We start from the raw sequence: 19,159 nt of genomic DNA on the forward strand, positions 1-19,159 counted from the left end.
ACTTTGGCTATAGAGAGCCGAAGTCCCTCCTTTTCCGGTGGAGCTCCATGGGACCTTATTTCGGAAAAATTATGTATTGAAGTCAATGGCGAGAGAAAAGTTATCTTTCGATCCCGTTTGAATTGTGCCATGAATTACACATATAATGTAATACGGCTGTACAAGGTTTCTGTGAGTGTTAAACGAGTGTAATGTGTAGCGTTAATGTCAGCTAGCTAACATTGGCTAACATTGGTACACTCTCGTGTTTTGTTTTAGCAACTCATTTTCTGTGTACCTTGTCCTTGCCAACATTAATGTTATCCAGAGCATACACAGCGATCACGCAGTTCTTAACGAGAAAACTAGTTGCTCAAACAAAACACAGGAGTGTACCTTGTTAGCTAATGTTAGCTAGCTGATATTAACGTTACACATTACACTCGTTTAACACTCACCTCGGCTCTTACGGAACCGACTAACTCCCCTTGTGTGTTTATACAGCTCTCAACATGCCCAGACTTGTAGTGATCTTCTCCTCGTTTAATACTTTTCGCCTCATTCTGAAAGAAAGAGGTGAAATGTGCTAACGTGACGGCCAGCTTGGTGTTGGTGACGTGTGTTGTGCGAGACCAGAGATGTAGTTCATTGAGTGGTTTCACACAAAAAAAAGTGTTACTTCACAGTTTTACGACAATTTTTAAAAGATACATTTGCAAGTCAAAAGTAACACATTTGTTTGTGTGAAACGCTCAATGAACTACATCTCTGGTCAACAACACACGTCACCAAGATGGCCGTCACTACTGTCTTGTCAACAAAACGATTGACTACCCTCACTATCACCACAATGAAACACGTCCTGAAGAATGTCATGCAAAGCTGCCTGCCTGCCTTCCTTTGATTCTCTCTGAACTGCCTGGTCGTTTTAATGTTTAATGTCAACCATTTGTGCAGATAGCATGAAGTAGAGAAGATCGCTAGCGTTAGCGTTAGCATTTCTCCCCCGGGCTTAAATTGTGTATTATAGAATGATCACACCGGTGACAGTACTCTTCAAAGGGTTCACGAAATATGACTACTACTCTTACTGTTTAACATTTTGGGTTACTTAATGTTACTTCATGTTAAGGCTAATAAAAATGACAAGGCTGTAATGCTAACTAACGTGCTAGCTACTAGCTAGCATGATCCAGAGTACTCCTGGTCCTTTCATCAGACGGGAAGCGAAAGAACGAGCAAGACCCATTGCTGGTATAATAACAACCTGGTACTAAGCACACAGGCATCTTGTTAAAGTTATCTTATCTTAGCCAGCGCCATATAGATAGATTATATCTATATGGCGCTGATCTTAGCTATCTCTTAGTGGAGGAAAACAATTGTGACATCACTTACGCGACTCTGGGATTTGTAGTCTTTCTAGTTACGTATTTTTCATAGTCTTATATTTCAACAGTTTTACGACAAACTGTGACTTTTTTGACATGGAAATTATTTTTTAAGATTGACAAACATCATATGTGTAATTCATGGCACAATTCAAACGGGATCGAAAGATACGTTTTCTCTCTCCATTGACTTCAATACATTATTTTTCCGAAATAAGGTCCCATGGGGCGGAAGTAGATGGGCGTGACTTCGCCACTCTATAAGGCAGCATAAAAAGAGAACACAGGTGCATTGAATCATGGGGATTCTAGTTTTCATTCTGCATGTGGCAGCAGCATTAACAGTTTTCTGCTTTACAGCAGAAAAAAAATCCAAAGTAGATTATTAGTAGTAGTAGTTTGTATCTCCTTTATATTGTAGATAAAAGCTGGAGAAGTTATCGTGAGGTTTTTCCTTTATTATTCATTAATGAGTTATTTCTAGTCAACATTGGTCACTGCTTCACACACTGCAGTTAATGGCTTTTCCCACACTACGTCAGAGTGTGTTATCTGAAGAATGTCACAGCAGCTCAATAAGGACCTGTAGGGTTTTCATTCCACTTAACACACGTCTGTTTTAAAAACACAACATATGTCTCCAATTATGTATATATATAATTGGATGTTGTGCAATTCTTTTTTTATAATGTAATACTATTATTGTTGTACAGAAAACATCAATTCCCATTAGTTATGTAAAAATAAAAAACAATAGCTGGTTTCAGTCTCATCAAATAAACCAAAACCATCATTTGGTGAAATAAATGTATGTGAAAATATCCCCAATGTTTTTAAATAAACAACCTCTCTCTTTTCAATTAACTCCAAGCGCACCATTTATATATGCTCAAAAGTTGCATTCCATATATCGGAATACTTTTATTCATATTTAATTTATAGAGGGCTTTAGTCATGAATTGTCATATAATGGAGTAAAAATCCATTCATTTGTTATAGAAACAGAGAATTGGCACAAAGTTCCCATCAGTTTTCTCCATTGAAAATTGAGTTTCCCGTTGTTGATCTTTTTCTTCTAGAAATGGGAAAATTCAAAACTACAAGTCAGATTTCTGAATCTCTGTGTATTATTTCCGTACTGTACACTGCTTCCTGTCTGTAAAGTCAGAGCATCGTTTGTGTTTTCGTTGCTCAAACATCCTGCAGGGATTCTTTCTCCTCAGTGAGAGTTTAGCACCTCGGCAGCGCTGCGTGCACAAAATGAAAGAGAGTCCGTGCACGGCTCCCTCTGTCGCTCTCTGCTCTTTACTGTGATATTTCTGCTGTGTGTGCTTTGTTTTTCTTGGCTCTTTGTGTCATGTGTCCATTGTTAAGCTGTGGCTGTAGCAACATCAATAACACGCACAGCTTTCTATTTATTTCTTCTGTAGCTGCTTGGATTGTTAAACATCAGACAAAGGTAGTAGAGCCTGCACTTCCTGGTCTTGTTGTAGCTGCTGCTAAATTCTATTCATTTGAACTAGTGGACTGAGTTGAGGGGACATTTTGAATTAAGGATCCTAGCTTGTTGGGTTAGCAGCGGCATGTTTCGGGTCTCAGTTTATTTCACTGCAATAATGCTATTATGTTTAAACTGCATCGACTACTGAGAATGAAGGAGTTCTAATAGTTTCTTAGGAATGTAGGGAAATGTCTCAAAACTTGAGTACACCCAAAACACATGTGTACATACAGGCATGTTGAGCTTGGATTATTATATTCAAAAGCGTGTATTTTGGTAAGACTGATAGTGCCAGCCTTTAGTTAATACTGCATGACAATAAAATCACTCTCTTCATGCTTTACAAACGCGACATCCTTACTTCTACATGTTTCTGTGCAGAGGGAACTTAACAGTGTTTAGAGATTTCTTGACCGTGGTCCCGTGCTTCTTAAGATCCTCCCTGCAGCTCAAAAAGGGGTGAGGGGGGGGGGGGTCCGACAAAAAGTGTGCTAAAGGATTACAGAAGCACATGAGACTCAACACTATAACTCATGGACTTTAATAAAGGAAAGATTCAAACAGGAAAACATTTTTTTACATTAATATACTGGAGTGAGAATAGTGATCAGGCGTTATTTCACACATTTAGACATTTATAAAAACAGCTTCGTAATGAAAAAAGAAAAATAGAAATCCCCATCCGCAAAAAAATCCGGTTTTAATCTGTAGTGTGTGACTGCCCTCTGAACTACAATACCTTATGACCTCCATCGACTCCATTCACTGATTTATTAACAGTTCACTGCTTAAACAAATCTCCTCTGAGCATTCTCCTTCTTTTTTTAAAGTTGTTAAAATGTCAAAACTCACACAACATGACTTTATTATTGTTCATATCTTTAGCAAGGTGTTATATGGATGTACTATATTTGTATGACAGGTGTTAAGCTCAGTCACAGTGCTATAAAAAACGAATTAAGTAGTTACTCCAAATTAGAACGGAAATTATTTATCTATGAATTGATTGGTCAGTTGACAGAAACATAATGGGCTAATTATTGATATTTATTTTATTATTTCCAAGCAAAATCATAAGCATTTTAGAGGTTTAAAATGTAATTTATTCTGTATTAATTATAAACCGGTGATCTTAAATGTAGATGACTTGGATTCATTCTCCAAATACTACCTGTTCTCCAGTATATATTCAACCTGAGCCTGCACTTGGAGACCATCCCGGTGCTGTGGAAGACATCATGCGTTGTTCCGGTCCCTAAAAAGACAACTCCTTCTGGGCTCAATGACTATCGCCCTGTAGCACTCACATCTCATGTGATGAAGGTGCTTGAGAGACTGGTCTTGGCCCATCTCAGACCGCAGGTGAGATCATTCCTTGACCCTCTGCAATTTGCCTACCAGCCTCACCTGGGGGTGGACGATGCCATTATTTACCTGCTGCAGCGTGCTCACTCATACCTGAATGGATCGGGTTGCACTGTGAGAATCACCTTTTTTGATTTCTCCAGTGCATTCAACACGATCCAGCCTCGGCTACTGAGTGACAAGCTGCAGGCTATGAGGGTAAACTCGTCCACCATCTCCTGGATTACCAACTACCTCACGGACAGACCACAGTACGTCCGGCTGGGCAGTGTGCTGTCTGATGTGGTGGTTGGTAGTATTGGAGCCCCACAGGGGACTGTGCTGTCTCCTTTCCTGTTCACCTTATACACCTCTGACTTTCTATACAACTCAGAGTCATGCCACCTGCAGAAGTTTTCGGATGACTCTGCAGTGGTAGGGTGTATAAGGGATGGACGGGAGGAGGAGTACAGAGCGCTGGTGGGTGATTTTGTTGAGTGGACTGGAAGAAATCATCTGCTTTTGAATGTGGCCAAGACCAGAGAGATGGTCATTGATTTCAGGAGGAAGAGGACATCTCCTCCTCTGCCCCTGTGCATTCTGGGAGAGGATGTGGCAGTTGTGGAGGTCTACAAGTACCTGGGAGTGCACTTAGACAATGGGCTGAACTGGAGGATCAACACTGACGCTGTGTACAAGAAGGGGATGAGCAGACTCTATTTTCTGAGGAAGCTGAGATCCTTCAACGTATGCAGTAAGATGCTGGAGATCTTCTATCAGTCTGTTGTGGCTAGTGCACTCTTCTTTGCTGCGGTCTGCTGGGGGGGCAGCATCAGAGCCGGTGACACCTGCAGGATCAATAAACTGATCAGGAAAGCTGGGTCAGTCATCGGCATCAAGCTGGAACCCTTTGAAGCTGTGGTGGAGAGGAGGACACTGAACAGGCTGTTGTCCATCATGGATAACCCCACCCATCCTCTCCACCTGCAGCTGGACAGTCAACGGAGCTCCTTCTCCAACAGACTGCTGCAGCTCCCCTGTCACAAGGACAGATACTGGAACACATTCCTGCCCACTGCAATAACACTGTACAATAAATCACCTCTGGCTGGAAGAGAACTCTCTGCTCCATAGTTTCTCTAGAAATAAAACCACCTTGTACATTTTACTCACACATAATCTGTTTCATATTTAATACTCCATAATTCCATATATTTTGAATATATATATATTTGTATATTTGTATATATATATATATATATATATATATAATATCTGTATGTATATTTTCTATTTTGTATTTTGACATGTATATTTTATATTTTATTTTATATTTTATTTTATTTTATTTTATTTCTATTCTTGTATATTTTGTTTTATTGTAAAATGCCTTTTATGCTGCTGTAACAAAAACAATTTCCCAATTTGGGATCAATAAAGTACGATCTATCTATCTATCTACTCCAAGTTTTTTTAAATATTTGTAATATGCTGTAATAGTTCCACTGTGCATTCCAAGAACTGCCACAGATCAGAAGCCCTGTTAACGTCGGTGATGGGAGGCTTTAAAACAGAAACTGAATATATTTAATTAAAAGAAATGCAATATATGGTGGACTCGTGCAACCTGATAAAATGTACTCAATATTTTTTCCAAATGCACCATTTCATTTCTGCATGAAAATGACTTTAGGTAAAGTATGAAACTAAGGCTTTCCTAATGTTTTATTTACCCAAATATATGGGAAATGTTTAAACTGACAAACTTGTGACTTAAAAGTATACAAAAAGCTACAAAAAATGTAGAGAAATCACAGCAAATAATATTTATTTCCTATAATTTACATGTCAGTAGATAGACGTGCAAGATAGTAATGAATATTTCCCTTTTTGAGTGTGTTTTTGCTAAAATATGAAATAAGCAGCAGCGATCAGCAGAGCAGAAGCAGCCTGATGAGTGCAAGCAGGCGTCTTCCTGTGTGAGAAATGTCTGATTAATGAAGTTTCCCTTCGTGCTCATTAGTATTAATCAAAGCTGATTATGTAACGCTGCACCCAGCTGCTCGTAGGAACAGGAACTGAAACATTATTCTGTCTCTGTGTGTAAATGGAAATGGTAACAAGATTCCACATGTAGTGCGAGTGTTAATAGGCATCAGATTGTTGTGATAAAGAGTGTGTGGTTATGTAACGCTGCTGCCCACATAACCCAGATCACTGCGCCCCCTTTGTGCCTCAGAAACATGTCAGTAGATCCTGCAGCAGCTGTATCATCTCATACTCTGAGGTGGAAGAAAAGCATCTCTTCTTTTAGTGTGAAAGCAGCCATCAGTCACAGAGGGAACACCTTTACATTCCACCTCTTCTGGATGCTGCTTCCTGGGCTTTGAAGTGAGCCTCCGCACACATTAACGACGCTACAGTCGGCACATCGGGAGGGCACAAGCTCCCATGAAAATAATATGGCCTCAATAAAGTTGAAGCTTCGGAAGAGAGTCCACGTTCAGACACTCTGGTTGCAGGATTTGGAAAATAGTAATAATTGATGTATTGATGACCCCAAATAAATAACAATCAGTTTAGATGCCCACTGTATTCAGAATATTTTCACATCTTATAAACTCTAATGGACTTCAGTGCTTCGCCCCTTTATTGGTAGAGACATCTTTTGTAAACATTTGTGTAGCTGTACCAGAGAATATTGTGTTAAAACAGTTATGTTACTTCATTGTTCTCCATGAAGTTAGATGAAAGTGGTGTAATGTGGCCTGTGCCTATTATGTGGAGTGTGCAGGACTCCCTTTTAAAAACAGCCTTTTTAAATGCTACATTGCTTGTCAGCCACCAGTGTGGTTATTTAGATTTGGAATTCGGCCATATGCACTCAGCTAGGGCTGCACGATTTGTGGAAATAATCTAATTGCGATTTTTCTGACAGATATTGCGATTCGATTTGCGATATTTGTTTTTAAGCGACCCAACGGAAGTTTATTGTAAAATGCGGCCATATCTCCGGCTAGGAAGGTCGCATCAACATGCTCCCGTCTCTAGCACCCCCGCAGCCCGAGCTACGAGTGAAAGAACTAAACTTACATGAAACTTCCGTTGGGTTGCTTTAAAGTCAAGCTTCAGTTAAAGATTCACCCTGTAATAGATGTGAAACATGTGATGGAGCATTACTGACCTGACTCAGATGGTTTGCTTCACCAAACCATCTATTTCAAAAATACTTGGCAGGTGACTGGATCAATCTGTCTATCACCTACTATCATGGGCCACTTCTGATTGGTTAACAATGACTGGTACATGTGGAGCACAGCACTTCTGATTGGTGTGGATGACTGACGCACAAGAAGAACAAAATAAATAATAAATAAAAAGCAGGCTTTGCGATTTGATAATTGCATCATTTAAAATCGCAATTTTGATTTGAAATCGATTAATCGTTCAGCCCTACCCTAGTGTTCCTGATCATGTTTTTGGAAGAAGAAAAACACTGCAGTTAATGGCGGACCAGATTTATAAAGTGCAGCTAATGTAAGTCAGTGTGAAGAGTGGTTCTTGTGGAATTGGAAATGAGAGCTAACTGAAATATGTATAATTGTTACATTTGGGAACATCATTATTTACTGAGCCTCAGCAGAGGAGTCACATCTTACCCTGCTGCACCGCCACAAAACAAATCTCCCAGAGAAAGAGAGCAACTGAAAGGAGACTGGGAAACAGAAACAAAGATGGTGAGAGCAGCACATTGAGAGTGAAAGATACGAGGTGAAACTTATGTAAGACTCCCAAAGAACTGTCATGGTTTCCTGCCGAGAATCTGCAGGAAAGGAGACGAGGAGGGAAAAGCACAGTTTTAATAAAAGAGAATACATAGGGAAGGATTTGAGAGCAACGAGGGGACAGAGGGAGGAGAAGTGTCTCTATTGAGAGTGTTTTCTGCATGAATGAGTGAAGAGAAAGACGGAGGACAGAGAGAACAGAGGACAGAGGACAGATCATAGTGTTGTTGTTTTCTCCTCATGATGTTGGAGTGAAATCAGGAGGAGGAACTAGTTTCTTTCTATTGGTCTGTTTGCTTGTTTTTATTCACTTATTCAGACTCTCTTCCTCTTTAAGTTTCCTCTGTTTCCAGTTTGTTTTATCTTCTTAACTTTTTTCTCCTCACCTCCTTCCTCACTTTCTCATCTCCTTTAACACATTTTGTCTTCTTTACTTTGTCCTTCCCTCTTTCTCCTTCCCTCTCCCCCTTTCCTCTTTTATTCCCTCCTCTTACGTCTCCCATCCTTTCCTTCCCCACTCAGTCCTCTCGTCTCCTCTCCTCTCCCCCTTTCCTTTCCCCTCTCGTCTCCTTTCCTTTATCATTTCCTGTTTCCTCTCTTCTCATTACTTTCCTTTCCTCTTGTCTTTTTTTCTCTGCTCTTTCCTTTCTTTCTCATCTTCTATCTGCTTAACCTTTCCTACTTCTCTCTTACCTTTTGGTCCCCCATCCTTTCTTTCCTCTTCTCCTTTCCTCTCTCGTCTCCCATCTTCCCTAATCTTTCCGCTCATCTCCCCTTTCCCTCTTTTCACATATCCTCTCGTGTTTCTCTTCACTTTCATCCCATCCTCTTTCTTCTTCTTTCTCCTCTCCTCTCCCCTCTTCTTCTCCTCCTCTTATTCCCTCTCTTTTTCTCTTCTCTTTCCTCATTACCTTTCGTCTTTCCTTACTTCTTCTCTCCTTTCCTCCTCCCCTCTTCTGTTTCCTCTCCTCTCTTCTCCTTTCCTAAACTTTCCTCCTAACCCTCCTACCTCTCCTCTCCTATTTCCTTTCCGCTTTCATCTCCTCCTTTCCTTTCCTCCTCTTCTCAGTTGTGGTGTTGATAAGTAATTAGAAAGCCGATAAGGTTGGATGTTTTCCCACTTTATCTTGAAATGACGTAATAAAGTAAGGTTTATTTCTCACTGACGAGGCAAGATAATAATGTTAAATTACTTTAGGACGTTTTTTAAGGAGAGGTTTTCCATTCTTTAAATAATGTACTCCTTTACCTTTCTCTTTGTTTGGGAGTTCCCTTCCTAATGTCTTTCTCTACACACAGCTTTAGTCTGAACTGTTGTAATCACAGCTGATCATCAGCCTGGAAGCCAGCCATTAACTCTGCGTGATCATATCTCTTCTTATTTTAATAACTGCCTGAATTATCCCCCACATTTTGTCAAGGCCTTTTATCAGGAGCTGCCACCAACAGAAAAGCATGAGAGGAGGTAACGAGCATTAAGAGTTGGTGAAGTCATTAAACATGAGCCTGCAAAGAACTGCAGGGTTTAGGGTGCGTCAAACACAGAGATGCTTTCTAGGAAACATTAGACTATTTCTGCTTTTGAGGAACATGTGTGGAGAATATTTTGTTGCATTTATTTGATCCTCATTTCTTTGTGGTTGCATAATAAATCAAATATGGCAGAAAATAAAACGCTCAGGTGACAGACAGTCTCAGCTTTCGTGTCGTGGAGTTTTAATTGTCATTCCTGACTTTAAAGGAAGTCTATAAAAAGCCTCTTGATCAGCTGCAAAATGCATCGTCACAGAGCTGAAAACAGAGCTGTTGTACTATGAAACTCATAAAAAGTTTTTTTAATACTTTCTAGAGATGCGAGGTTCTCTCGACACGACGCAAAGCTGCAAACATACCGTATAATGAGCTTATAGAATATGATGTGTTGCTGCAGGTTCAACTAGCCAACAGTATATAAAGGGAATCAAATCATCTACAGCAGTAAAATGCTGAGAAAATATGTAAATAATGTCCTGAAAATACCTGAAAGAATATCCCAAAAATATGTGGAAAAGAATCGGAAATCATTTGAAAAATGTCTGGAAAATTGTCCTGAAAAAATATGTCGGCATGGTCAGAAAATATGTAAAAAAATAAGTTAATTACTAGCCAACAGTTTATAAAGGAGTGCTTGTTACTGCACAATCAATCATTTTACAGTATAATTATTAGGAAGGGTGTTCAATGCAGGGCTTTAACTTTAGTACTTTTTCTGCAGTTAAGGTGATTTGTGATGGATCATGACGTGTGCAGTGATGTAAGCAGATACTCTGTGTGTGTGTATAGAATATGTGTGTCACAGTACACAATGTATTACTCAGTGCCTGGGGGTGTATGCATGCAGCAGTGTGTCTGATATCAAACTAGGCCACCGGTTGCAAAGCAAGCACACACACTCAGCGTGGTGGGCTGCGGCAGAGACACACACACACACACACACACACACACACACACACACACACACACACACACACACTACAATATGCAGTGGTCATGCTTGACGCCCACCTTATTATTTTTTGGCGGCACCTGGAGGATCTTTGACATCCTCCTGGATCCATAATTTTTCTTATTATATATTACATTACATTTCATTTAGCTGACGCTTTTATCCAAAGCGACTTACAATTACCGATTACAGGGACATTCTCCCTGGAGTAACTAAGGGCTAAGTGCCTTACTCAAGGACACACTAGTGGTGGTGTTCCTGGCGGGATTTGAACTCACAACCTTCCGATCTTCAGCCCACCTCACTATCCATTAGACCATTTTTCAAATGTGAGCCCCCAAGGTTTTTTTATTTTATTTTCCCTTTTAAACACACTTGAAATATTCCACACTCAACATTAACTACACATTAAAAGCAGTTTTGAGAAGGAGAATTTGAAATGAAGGCATATTTAAGTAGTTTTAGCACACATACATAGCACTCCCTTTGCTCTTAATTCACTGATTGCAAACTGTGATACATGCATGTTTTATTTAATAATACCGAGTACAGTCTGTCCTCTCTATCTGATATTACTCTGTGGTGCTGCAGAATTGTCAGCAGGGTTTACAGTCTGTCCTAAACACACACAGAGAGCTTCATCAACACCTACGCAGGAAGGTGGAGAGAGGCCAGAACCACACACACACACACACACACACACACACACACACACACACACACACACACACACACACACACACACACACACACACACACACACACTCAAACAGAATAACACACACAGTCAGCTGTCCTCTCTGCCCCCTCTTCCTCCGTCTCACATCAGTGATTCACCAAAAGATCATCCATGTTGCTTTATGTCACTCAGTACAGAAACTTCTCCTGTGCTGGTGGCTTTTGTTGTTGTTGACAGTGAGGCATGTGGAGTCACTGACCCAATCTCCCATCATGCACCTGGCCTGGTTTAGCTGCAGGGACAGCCATGGTAACAGCCATGCCTCCTACCAACAGCTATACTGCATACATTTTGCAACATGTTTTACTCATAGAAAACTGTTGACACGAAAGCCAAAAACTCAAACACGACATTTTGTACAGACATTTATCTCTCCCTTAGAATGCATTCAAATAACTTTGATCCTGTGACTTTTATCTAGCACCATCAAATCATTCACATTTTTGTGACCAAGTACCGGCAGAAAAGACATGCCCATCAGCCTGAGTTGTACTATTGCTAATTAGCACATGCTAACATGCTAACGTTAAATGGTGAACATTAAACCTGCTGAACATCAAAATGTTGGCATTTCATCATTAGCCTCCAGGGATAGTTTTCATACATATTGTACAACAAGTACAACAAGATGAGACCTTACACACACACACACACACACACACACACACACACACACACACACACACACACACACACACACACACACACACACACACACACGCACACACACACACGTAAGACACTACGTCTGAATGCTCGGTGTGCGTCACTGCTGTCTGGAGAAAGGTAACTGTCGTTGTTTGGCAAATGTCACAGTCACATTATAGACAATAGTACATCTAAATCTGGATCACACACACACACACACACACACACACACACACACACACACACACACACACACACACACACACACACACACACACACACACACACACACTGGTGTATTGTTACTTAACCAGTAGCAGTAAGAGAAAGGCAGGATGTGTCTGAGTGTATTATTGTTATATTAAGCTCATGACTGGAGATTCAAAACCTCATATTGTTTGTAAAGCAGATTGTGTTATTTGATTTTCATCATATATTTTTTGTGCCGTTGCTGTTATTTTGTAATAATTTATATTTAATTAATGTAACAACAATTTTAAAAGGACTAGGAAAAGTTTTTTCTTTTGAATTCATTTCTTTATTTACTTAAATCAGTTTTATCAGCGATACAATTATCCCAATTTTACATGTTGAAACACCTATTGAGTGGCCTTATGGGAAATGTAGGAATACAATAATGCCACCCTTTCTCTCTTGAAATATCTCACATCAATGTTCTTAAATCAGTGATTAAATGACTTTCTGACAAACATTTATTTTACATTTTTTATGTGGCTCTGGATGAGCTTTTTCATGTCTGAGAGAAAACACCTGATAATGTCAAAGTGACGTCAGGGGGTGACGTTTGACGAAATATTTTCTGTGCATCATGGGAAGTGTAGTATTCCGTGTTTTTAAAGCTTGATCTCGATTTTTTTGCTATTTTGCTTTTAATCTGACTGTTCCTGATCTTGACACTTTATAGAAATGCATCAGTTAAGACTGCAGTTTAGGGTTTTAAGCAGGAATGTGTCTTTTATATATTATTTTCTGTCTTTGGCCAATAAAAACCCAAATTGTAAAAAAAACAAAAAAAACAGACAGGCCTATTTGTGTTCTACAGACGTAGGCTGGCTGGACTCGACACAAACTGAGTTACTGTGCAGAGCTGCTTGTCCACCCCGAACAGAGGTACCTTGGCTAGCTGTGTGTGTGTGTGTGTGTGTGTGTGTGTGTGTGTGATGTGTGTGTGTGTGTGTGTGTGTGTGTGTGTGTGTGTGTGTGTGTGTGTGTGTGTGTGTGTGTGTGTGTGTGTGTGTGTGTGTGTGTGTGTGTGTGTGTGTGTGTGTGTGTGTGTGTGTGTGTGTGTGTGTGTGTGTGTGTGTGTGTGTGTGTGTGTGTGTGTGTGTGTGTGTGTGTGTGTGTGTGTGTGTGTGTGTGTGTGTGTGTGGTATCCCACAGAGCAGCTCTTTGTCTCAAAGTATCGGGTTGCACCAAACGAACAAAGCATCCATGGTTGCCAGTAGCGACGGGAACAGGTGAAGTGAAAACTTCAAGACGAATTTAGTTTGTGTGTGTGTTTATGTAACACTAATTCTAAGAGTAGCAAAGCGAAACAAAGGCCTGACGGTTAAAAAAAAGAGACTCTAACAAGCTAACTTCTAACAAGCCTCTTCCGGAAGTCTTTCCATGTTTATGTCTCAGAGAAAGAGAATAAACGTTATGACTTAAATTGACTAAAATTGAGAGAAAGAGGAGAAATAGTGAGACAGAAGGAAGAAAATATAAAGAATAACACAACCAGTTAGTTTTGAAATCACGTCAGTTGCTTGAAGTTTGCTACTCAATCGAGGGCTGCATGAAAGTCTTCTTGAGTTTGGATTGGAGACAAACCTACTGAGAGCCGTTTAAAGATCATGATGACTGTTTGTGATCTTCTGCTAATCATCACGTAAAGATCACAGCAGCCTGTAATTATTATCATGATTATAAACTAAGCATCTGCAACAACATGATAATGATTCTGTTTGTAGCTTCTGCGTCTGGTGTCAGGTAACAGGTGATTCTCTCGTGCGACTGTGTGTATTAGGTTCCTCTCATAGTGTGTGCATTGTGTTTGACCTCAAGGACAAACAGGGGTCAGAGTGGGACACTAGAGGTGTACAGTGTCACATAGTGAAAGATATAGCTCACAAACATGGGTTTAATAAGGAATTAAGTGTTTTAAATGATGCATGTTATTTTGGGAAAGTGCAGGGTTTTCTTTTCAAATGTGAAGATTTATTTTATTCTTATTTCTTTGTGTTTAGACAATTTTTGAGAAAAAAGTCATTCCCTCTTATGGTGACCAATTTCTCTAAAGTGCCTTTAATGGCTAATGTTGAGCTCATACAGTAGGTGCAGACAAACATGCTATTAACACAATGATGTATTATGCAGGGTTCTTACGGTCATTAAAAACCTGGAAAAGTAATTGAAATTCAAAATGCTAATTCCAGGCCCTGGAAAAGTTATGGAAAACAATATTTTTCCCAAAGTTTTGGAAAAGTCATGGAAATGTAACTAAAGTTGCATCAAATATAATTTATATTTTATCTAATCGCCGAAATAGTAATACTATAATGATAATAAATCGTATCGTATAGTCATGAAACGTAAAATGGCATTTAACTGACGAGGTATTTTGCTGGTGAGAGATTTTAGTTGCTTTAGCCTGTAGAAGCTAAGCCTACTAGTTCATTTGTTTTAGATAGGCACAACCTGTTCCATGTTAAAATAAACAATTTTCAGTGGTACCGCTGAGAAAGAGTAATTTTTTTGGTCATGGAAAATTAGGTAAAGGTCATGGAAAAGTCATTGAAAAGTCATTGAAAATCATTGGTGAAAAAGTGTATGAACCCTGATTATGTTTGGTTTTATATCATCAGACCACATTTTGCTGCTGCCTTCCATGAGCACGAATGAGGTGTACACTGTGGTTACCGTAGACTCGTGCAAGGACTACCTTCGAATCGGAATAGAAGCAAGAGAGAGATGGAGGGAGAGAGTGTGGGAGGGACGTAGAGTAAATACAGAAAAGAGCGTGGGAGGTAGAAAGAGGAGAGGTGGGAGGAAGAGGAGGAGAGCATTGAAGGACAGTACAGGGGTCAAACTGTGCAGAAGAGAGACTGCTGGTGTCCATGATTCACAGAAAGAGTCGCAGGCTAAATGAATCAGCTTACTGTAGCTGTATGTTGTAATTCTCCTTTAATCTGGCTGATTTCTTCTTGTTTGTCTACTTTTTCCTCCTTAGTTTCTTGATATTCTTCACCACTAAAAGTGATTGAATAATTATTTTTAGCATTACCCCAGATAGCTACAGCATGAATACAAGGTACATTAATTGCAAACGCTGCACTATTTTTAAAAGTAGAAAACAGAAAAGTCTTAAAGAGTTGTTTTCCTGGAACTCAGGTTGCCTAAAGAATTATAAGTAATGGTTGTAATAATGATCTTCCTGTTCTAAACATTGCCTACAATAAAGCCACCTTTTCAAAGTTCCTCCTGAGTGTGGGAGGGTTTGGTATTGTTCCCCCGCTCCATTGTGCTTCATGCTTCCTGCAGAGAATAGCTTTACATTTCAACTCACGAATGCTCTTTGTAGATACAGAAAACTAAATATATATCTTAAGGTCACTAATAAGTTACCAAAAGGTCCTGTGGGAAAAAGAGAGATATAGCAGCGTGTTGCTATTTTATTTTGAACCTCTCAATGGGTCATTGTTCCTGCTAATGTCATCATCTTTAACTCATTCGGGTTACTCTCAGGATGCAACGGCTGCAGGCTTCATTGTTTAAAGAGGTCCATAATTCCTGGAAATGTTGAAGAGATGTTGAAGCAAAAATGTTTGCTCCAAAGAATGAATTTGTCTGGAAACTTGACTCTCATTGGTTAGAGGTGGAAAGTTTCCATTTTAATTTTGGGGTTATCAATTATTGGTTAAAAGTTATTGAGGAATAGTTCTGAAAAACATTTAATCTTTCACGCATTTCTAATGTGTTGGTTCATTAGCAGCTTTGACGATTGATGTCACATATTAAATGTTGTGGTAGTTTTTATTCTAAAAATAAAACTAAGTATATTTACTCAAGTACTGGGTATTTTTAGCTCAAACATTTCTACTGGATTAATTTGAAACTCTGCTCTTCCTCCTTTAGACATTACCCCAAGACGTCGTTCACCATCGTGGCCGACACACCGGAGAACCTGAGACTCAAACAGCAGAGTGAACTACAGAGCCAGGTACACGCACGCACGCACGCACGCACGCACGCACACACACAAAATTGGGTGTTTTGGTAAAAGCAAAATGTGAAATTGCGACGGGAACAAACTTGGTGAATAAATGATGACGTACATGAAGCCTGACTGCACACAAAGTGTAATTTTAAGATGTCCTCTTAGCCAAAACAGTCACCAAGCCAAACGGGAAGTTTCTAAAGGATATAAATGAAGGCTGATGGTAAATATTTGTTGTCATTTGTTTGATAGCAATTATGTGAAATAAAACGACGAAGCTGTTTTAGATCGCATCAGGAGAGCTACTTTTGATATTCCACGTGCAGATTTACGTGCACTTTATTTCTACTCGTCTCTGAGAGATAGATTTATGTTATAACCCCCCTCCTCCCCCTCCTTCTCTTCTTCAACTATCCGATCCATGTGTCTGATGTCCCCAGAGGAGATGTTTGAATCACTTCATATTAGCGCTGGAGCATTAAAGTCGAGCTTCAGGAAGTGATTGTAACAGACAAAGAGGCGTGCAGTGTGAGTGTACACACTGACCCAGTTGAGTTATGGATGAGACATGGTCATGTGACCCGGCAGTGTGTGTGTGTCTCACAGCTGAAGCAGCTGGTGTCATCAAAACTCAAGTATGAGTCAAAATCCAGATTTTAATTGATTCAACTGGATGTATACATACGTATGTTCATTTTATTTTGGATAAAACATTATAAAACAAGAATTTGGCGCCCACCTGCAGTAATCCGGAGGGCCCCATAGGGGTCACATACCCCCTGCTGAAGACTCATGATTAAAAGTCTCTGCCATGCCTTTATAACAACAAGTTTAATTAATAATGTTCGTCCGCAACTTTTTCCACTTAGGCGAGACATGACGAGTGGTGTATTATGTATATTTATCTAAAATGTGACAATCTGCATCCTTATTACTTTTGCTGGATTTGGATGCTCATACTTTTAATTTTACTTTAAAATGCTGTACTTGGAACTGTATTTGTACACTGTGGTGTTACAGGTTGCCACTGATATTTGGTCTTTTTAATTTGATATATTGATACAAAAAACAATTTTAAAAGACTGGGTGTTTGATGCCATATTTCTGAAGTGTAAAATAGTGATCTAAACTCCAACAGAACTTGTAGTATCAAAGAAAATATTATTGTGAAATGGATTCTCTCTTGTCATTCACTCTACTTTAATATTTCGTCTGATAGGCTCAGAGTATATTGCTTTTGTTTACGTAAACTATAGGCCAGGGGAATAACTCTCACCAGTGTGATTTTGGTGAGATTATGACCATGCTGGCCAAAGTTACAGAGGGGATGCCACATCCTGCAGCCATAACTCCAGCTCTGCCAGATATAGAAAGTCCCATTTGATTAATTCACATACTGTACATTGTCATTGACTTATACTGAAATATTGAAATCGCAAATATATAAGGGGAATATTCCTTTAATATCCTTTTAATATATTTGTGTTTTCTTTCCTGCAGGTGAGGTATAAGAAGGACTTTGAGGAGAGTAAAGGTCGAGGGTTCAGCATCGTGTCCGACACTCCAGAGATGCAGAGACTCAGACGGACCCAGGAGCAGATCAGTAATGTATGTTCTCACACACACACACACGCGCATACACACACACACACACACAGACACACACACACACACACACACACACACACACACACACACACACACACACACACACACACACACACACACACACACACACACACACACACACACACACACACACATATACACTATGTTACTGTTTGTCCTGGTGTGTGTGTATGAAAGTAAGGGGTGCACTTTGGTCAGTGAGCACAATCACACACATACACAAAATATCGACAAGTGTTGAAGATATCAGCTGAGTGATGAGGAGCTTCTTATGGAACCAATGAATAAGTAAGTAAGTATTATTTTTCATTTTTAATGTGTTTTAAAGCCAGTCAATATGTCAGTTATTCAATTAGAAATGTAGTAACAAAAGAAATAAATGTTTTAATGTTGCATGTACATCAACAACATCCTGAGCACGACTTATATCTAACATATTTTAAATACCAGTGTATTATATACATGCATTATATATAATGGACATTCAGAGCTCCAAGAGACAAGTAGGCTGAAGATTAACCAACATTTAAATAATTAAATAATACTTTGCAAAGTGTCTTTAGAAAAGTCAATAATGAATGAGGTGGAGGATGAAGAATCCCATCATGTAAACAATTCATTATAAATTATATCGAAACAGCTCGGAGTGTAATATGTAACGTAGATATAAGTAAAATACTTATTTAATAGAAGCAAAAACATTTGGGAGTAGGGCTACACCATCAGCCATGTTTGTAAATGTGCTTTTAATTCAACTGTATATTAATTACATTTGAGTTTTATGGTAACAATACAGCTTTTAAACATAAAAGTTACAATTGTGTATGTTTAATTGTTGTATGTGTGTGAGGGTGTGTGTGTGCACAGATGCTTCTCCCATGTGTCCCAATGACCCAGTGACCCAGCAGATGATGCCAAGGTAGTGTGTGTTTATCTTTTTTTATAAAACAGATTTTCATCGTATGTTGATCATATAAAAACATGAAAGATGTTGGTGTAAAACCATGAAATGCACATTAAACATTCATTTATGTGCATTAAAAAAACATTACAATGCACTATTCTGGTGTGCTCTCTTAGAGAAGATGTTATTAATATTTTAATCTTAAATGTACTATATACTTGTAGGTCACTTTATGTGAGACACAGATTCAAAGATGGGATAAATAAAGTATTCTATTCTAGTTTATTTGTTATATTCTTGTTTTTATTTTATATACTTAAAACATTTTAATGTATCTCTACTATGTAATGTGTCTTCCCCTGTGCTGCAGTAACACATACATTTGTCCTTAGGGGCTCCAAAAACATTTATTTTATCTTAAAGTAGACAATAAATCCCCTTTTAAAATGTGTCAAGTTACCTTTTTCACACATCACATTTGGGCTTTGATTTTATTCTCCTGCCTGTTATCCTTCCCTTTGTTGTTCTGTCCTCT

The 19,159-nt window shown here is 39.1% G+C and overlaps 1 protein-coding gene across 2 annotated transcripts in view; it reads left to right on the forward strand.

The window, feature by feature from the left end:
* The window catches only part of LOC117497146 (LIM zinc-binding domain-containing Nebulette-like), a 65,818-nt gene that overhangs the window by 6,268 nt on the left and 40,391 nt on the right, over positions 1 to 19,159 (forward strand). Inside the window, exons 3-4 of one of the 2 annotated variants that reach the window (XM_034149060.1) lie at positions 16,010 to 16,094; positions 17,592 to 17,699. In XM_034149060.1, the coding sequence (XP_034004951.1) occupies positions 16,010 to 16,094; positions 17,592 to 17,699 (193 nt within the window). Of the gene's footprint in view, positions 1 to 16,009; positions 16,095 to 17,591; positions 17,700 to 18,445; positions 18,640 to 19,159 lie in introns of those variants that run through there. The other variant, XM_034149057.1, reaches the window with a different exon arrangement.

This window comes from Trematomus bernacchii, unplaced genomic scaffold (assembly GCF_902827165.1).
Source record: "Trematomus bernacchii unplaced genomic scaffold, fTreBer1.1, whole genome shotgun sequence".
NCBI classification, from domain to species: Eukaryota; Metazoa; Chordata; class Actinopteri; order Perciformes; family Nototheniidae; genus Trematomus; species Trematomus bernacchii.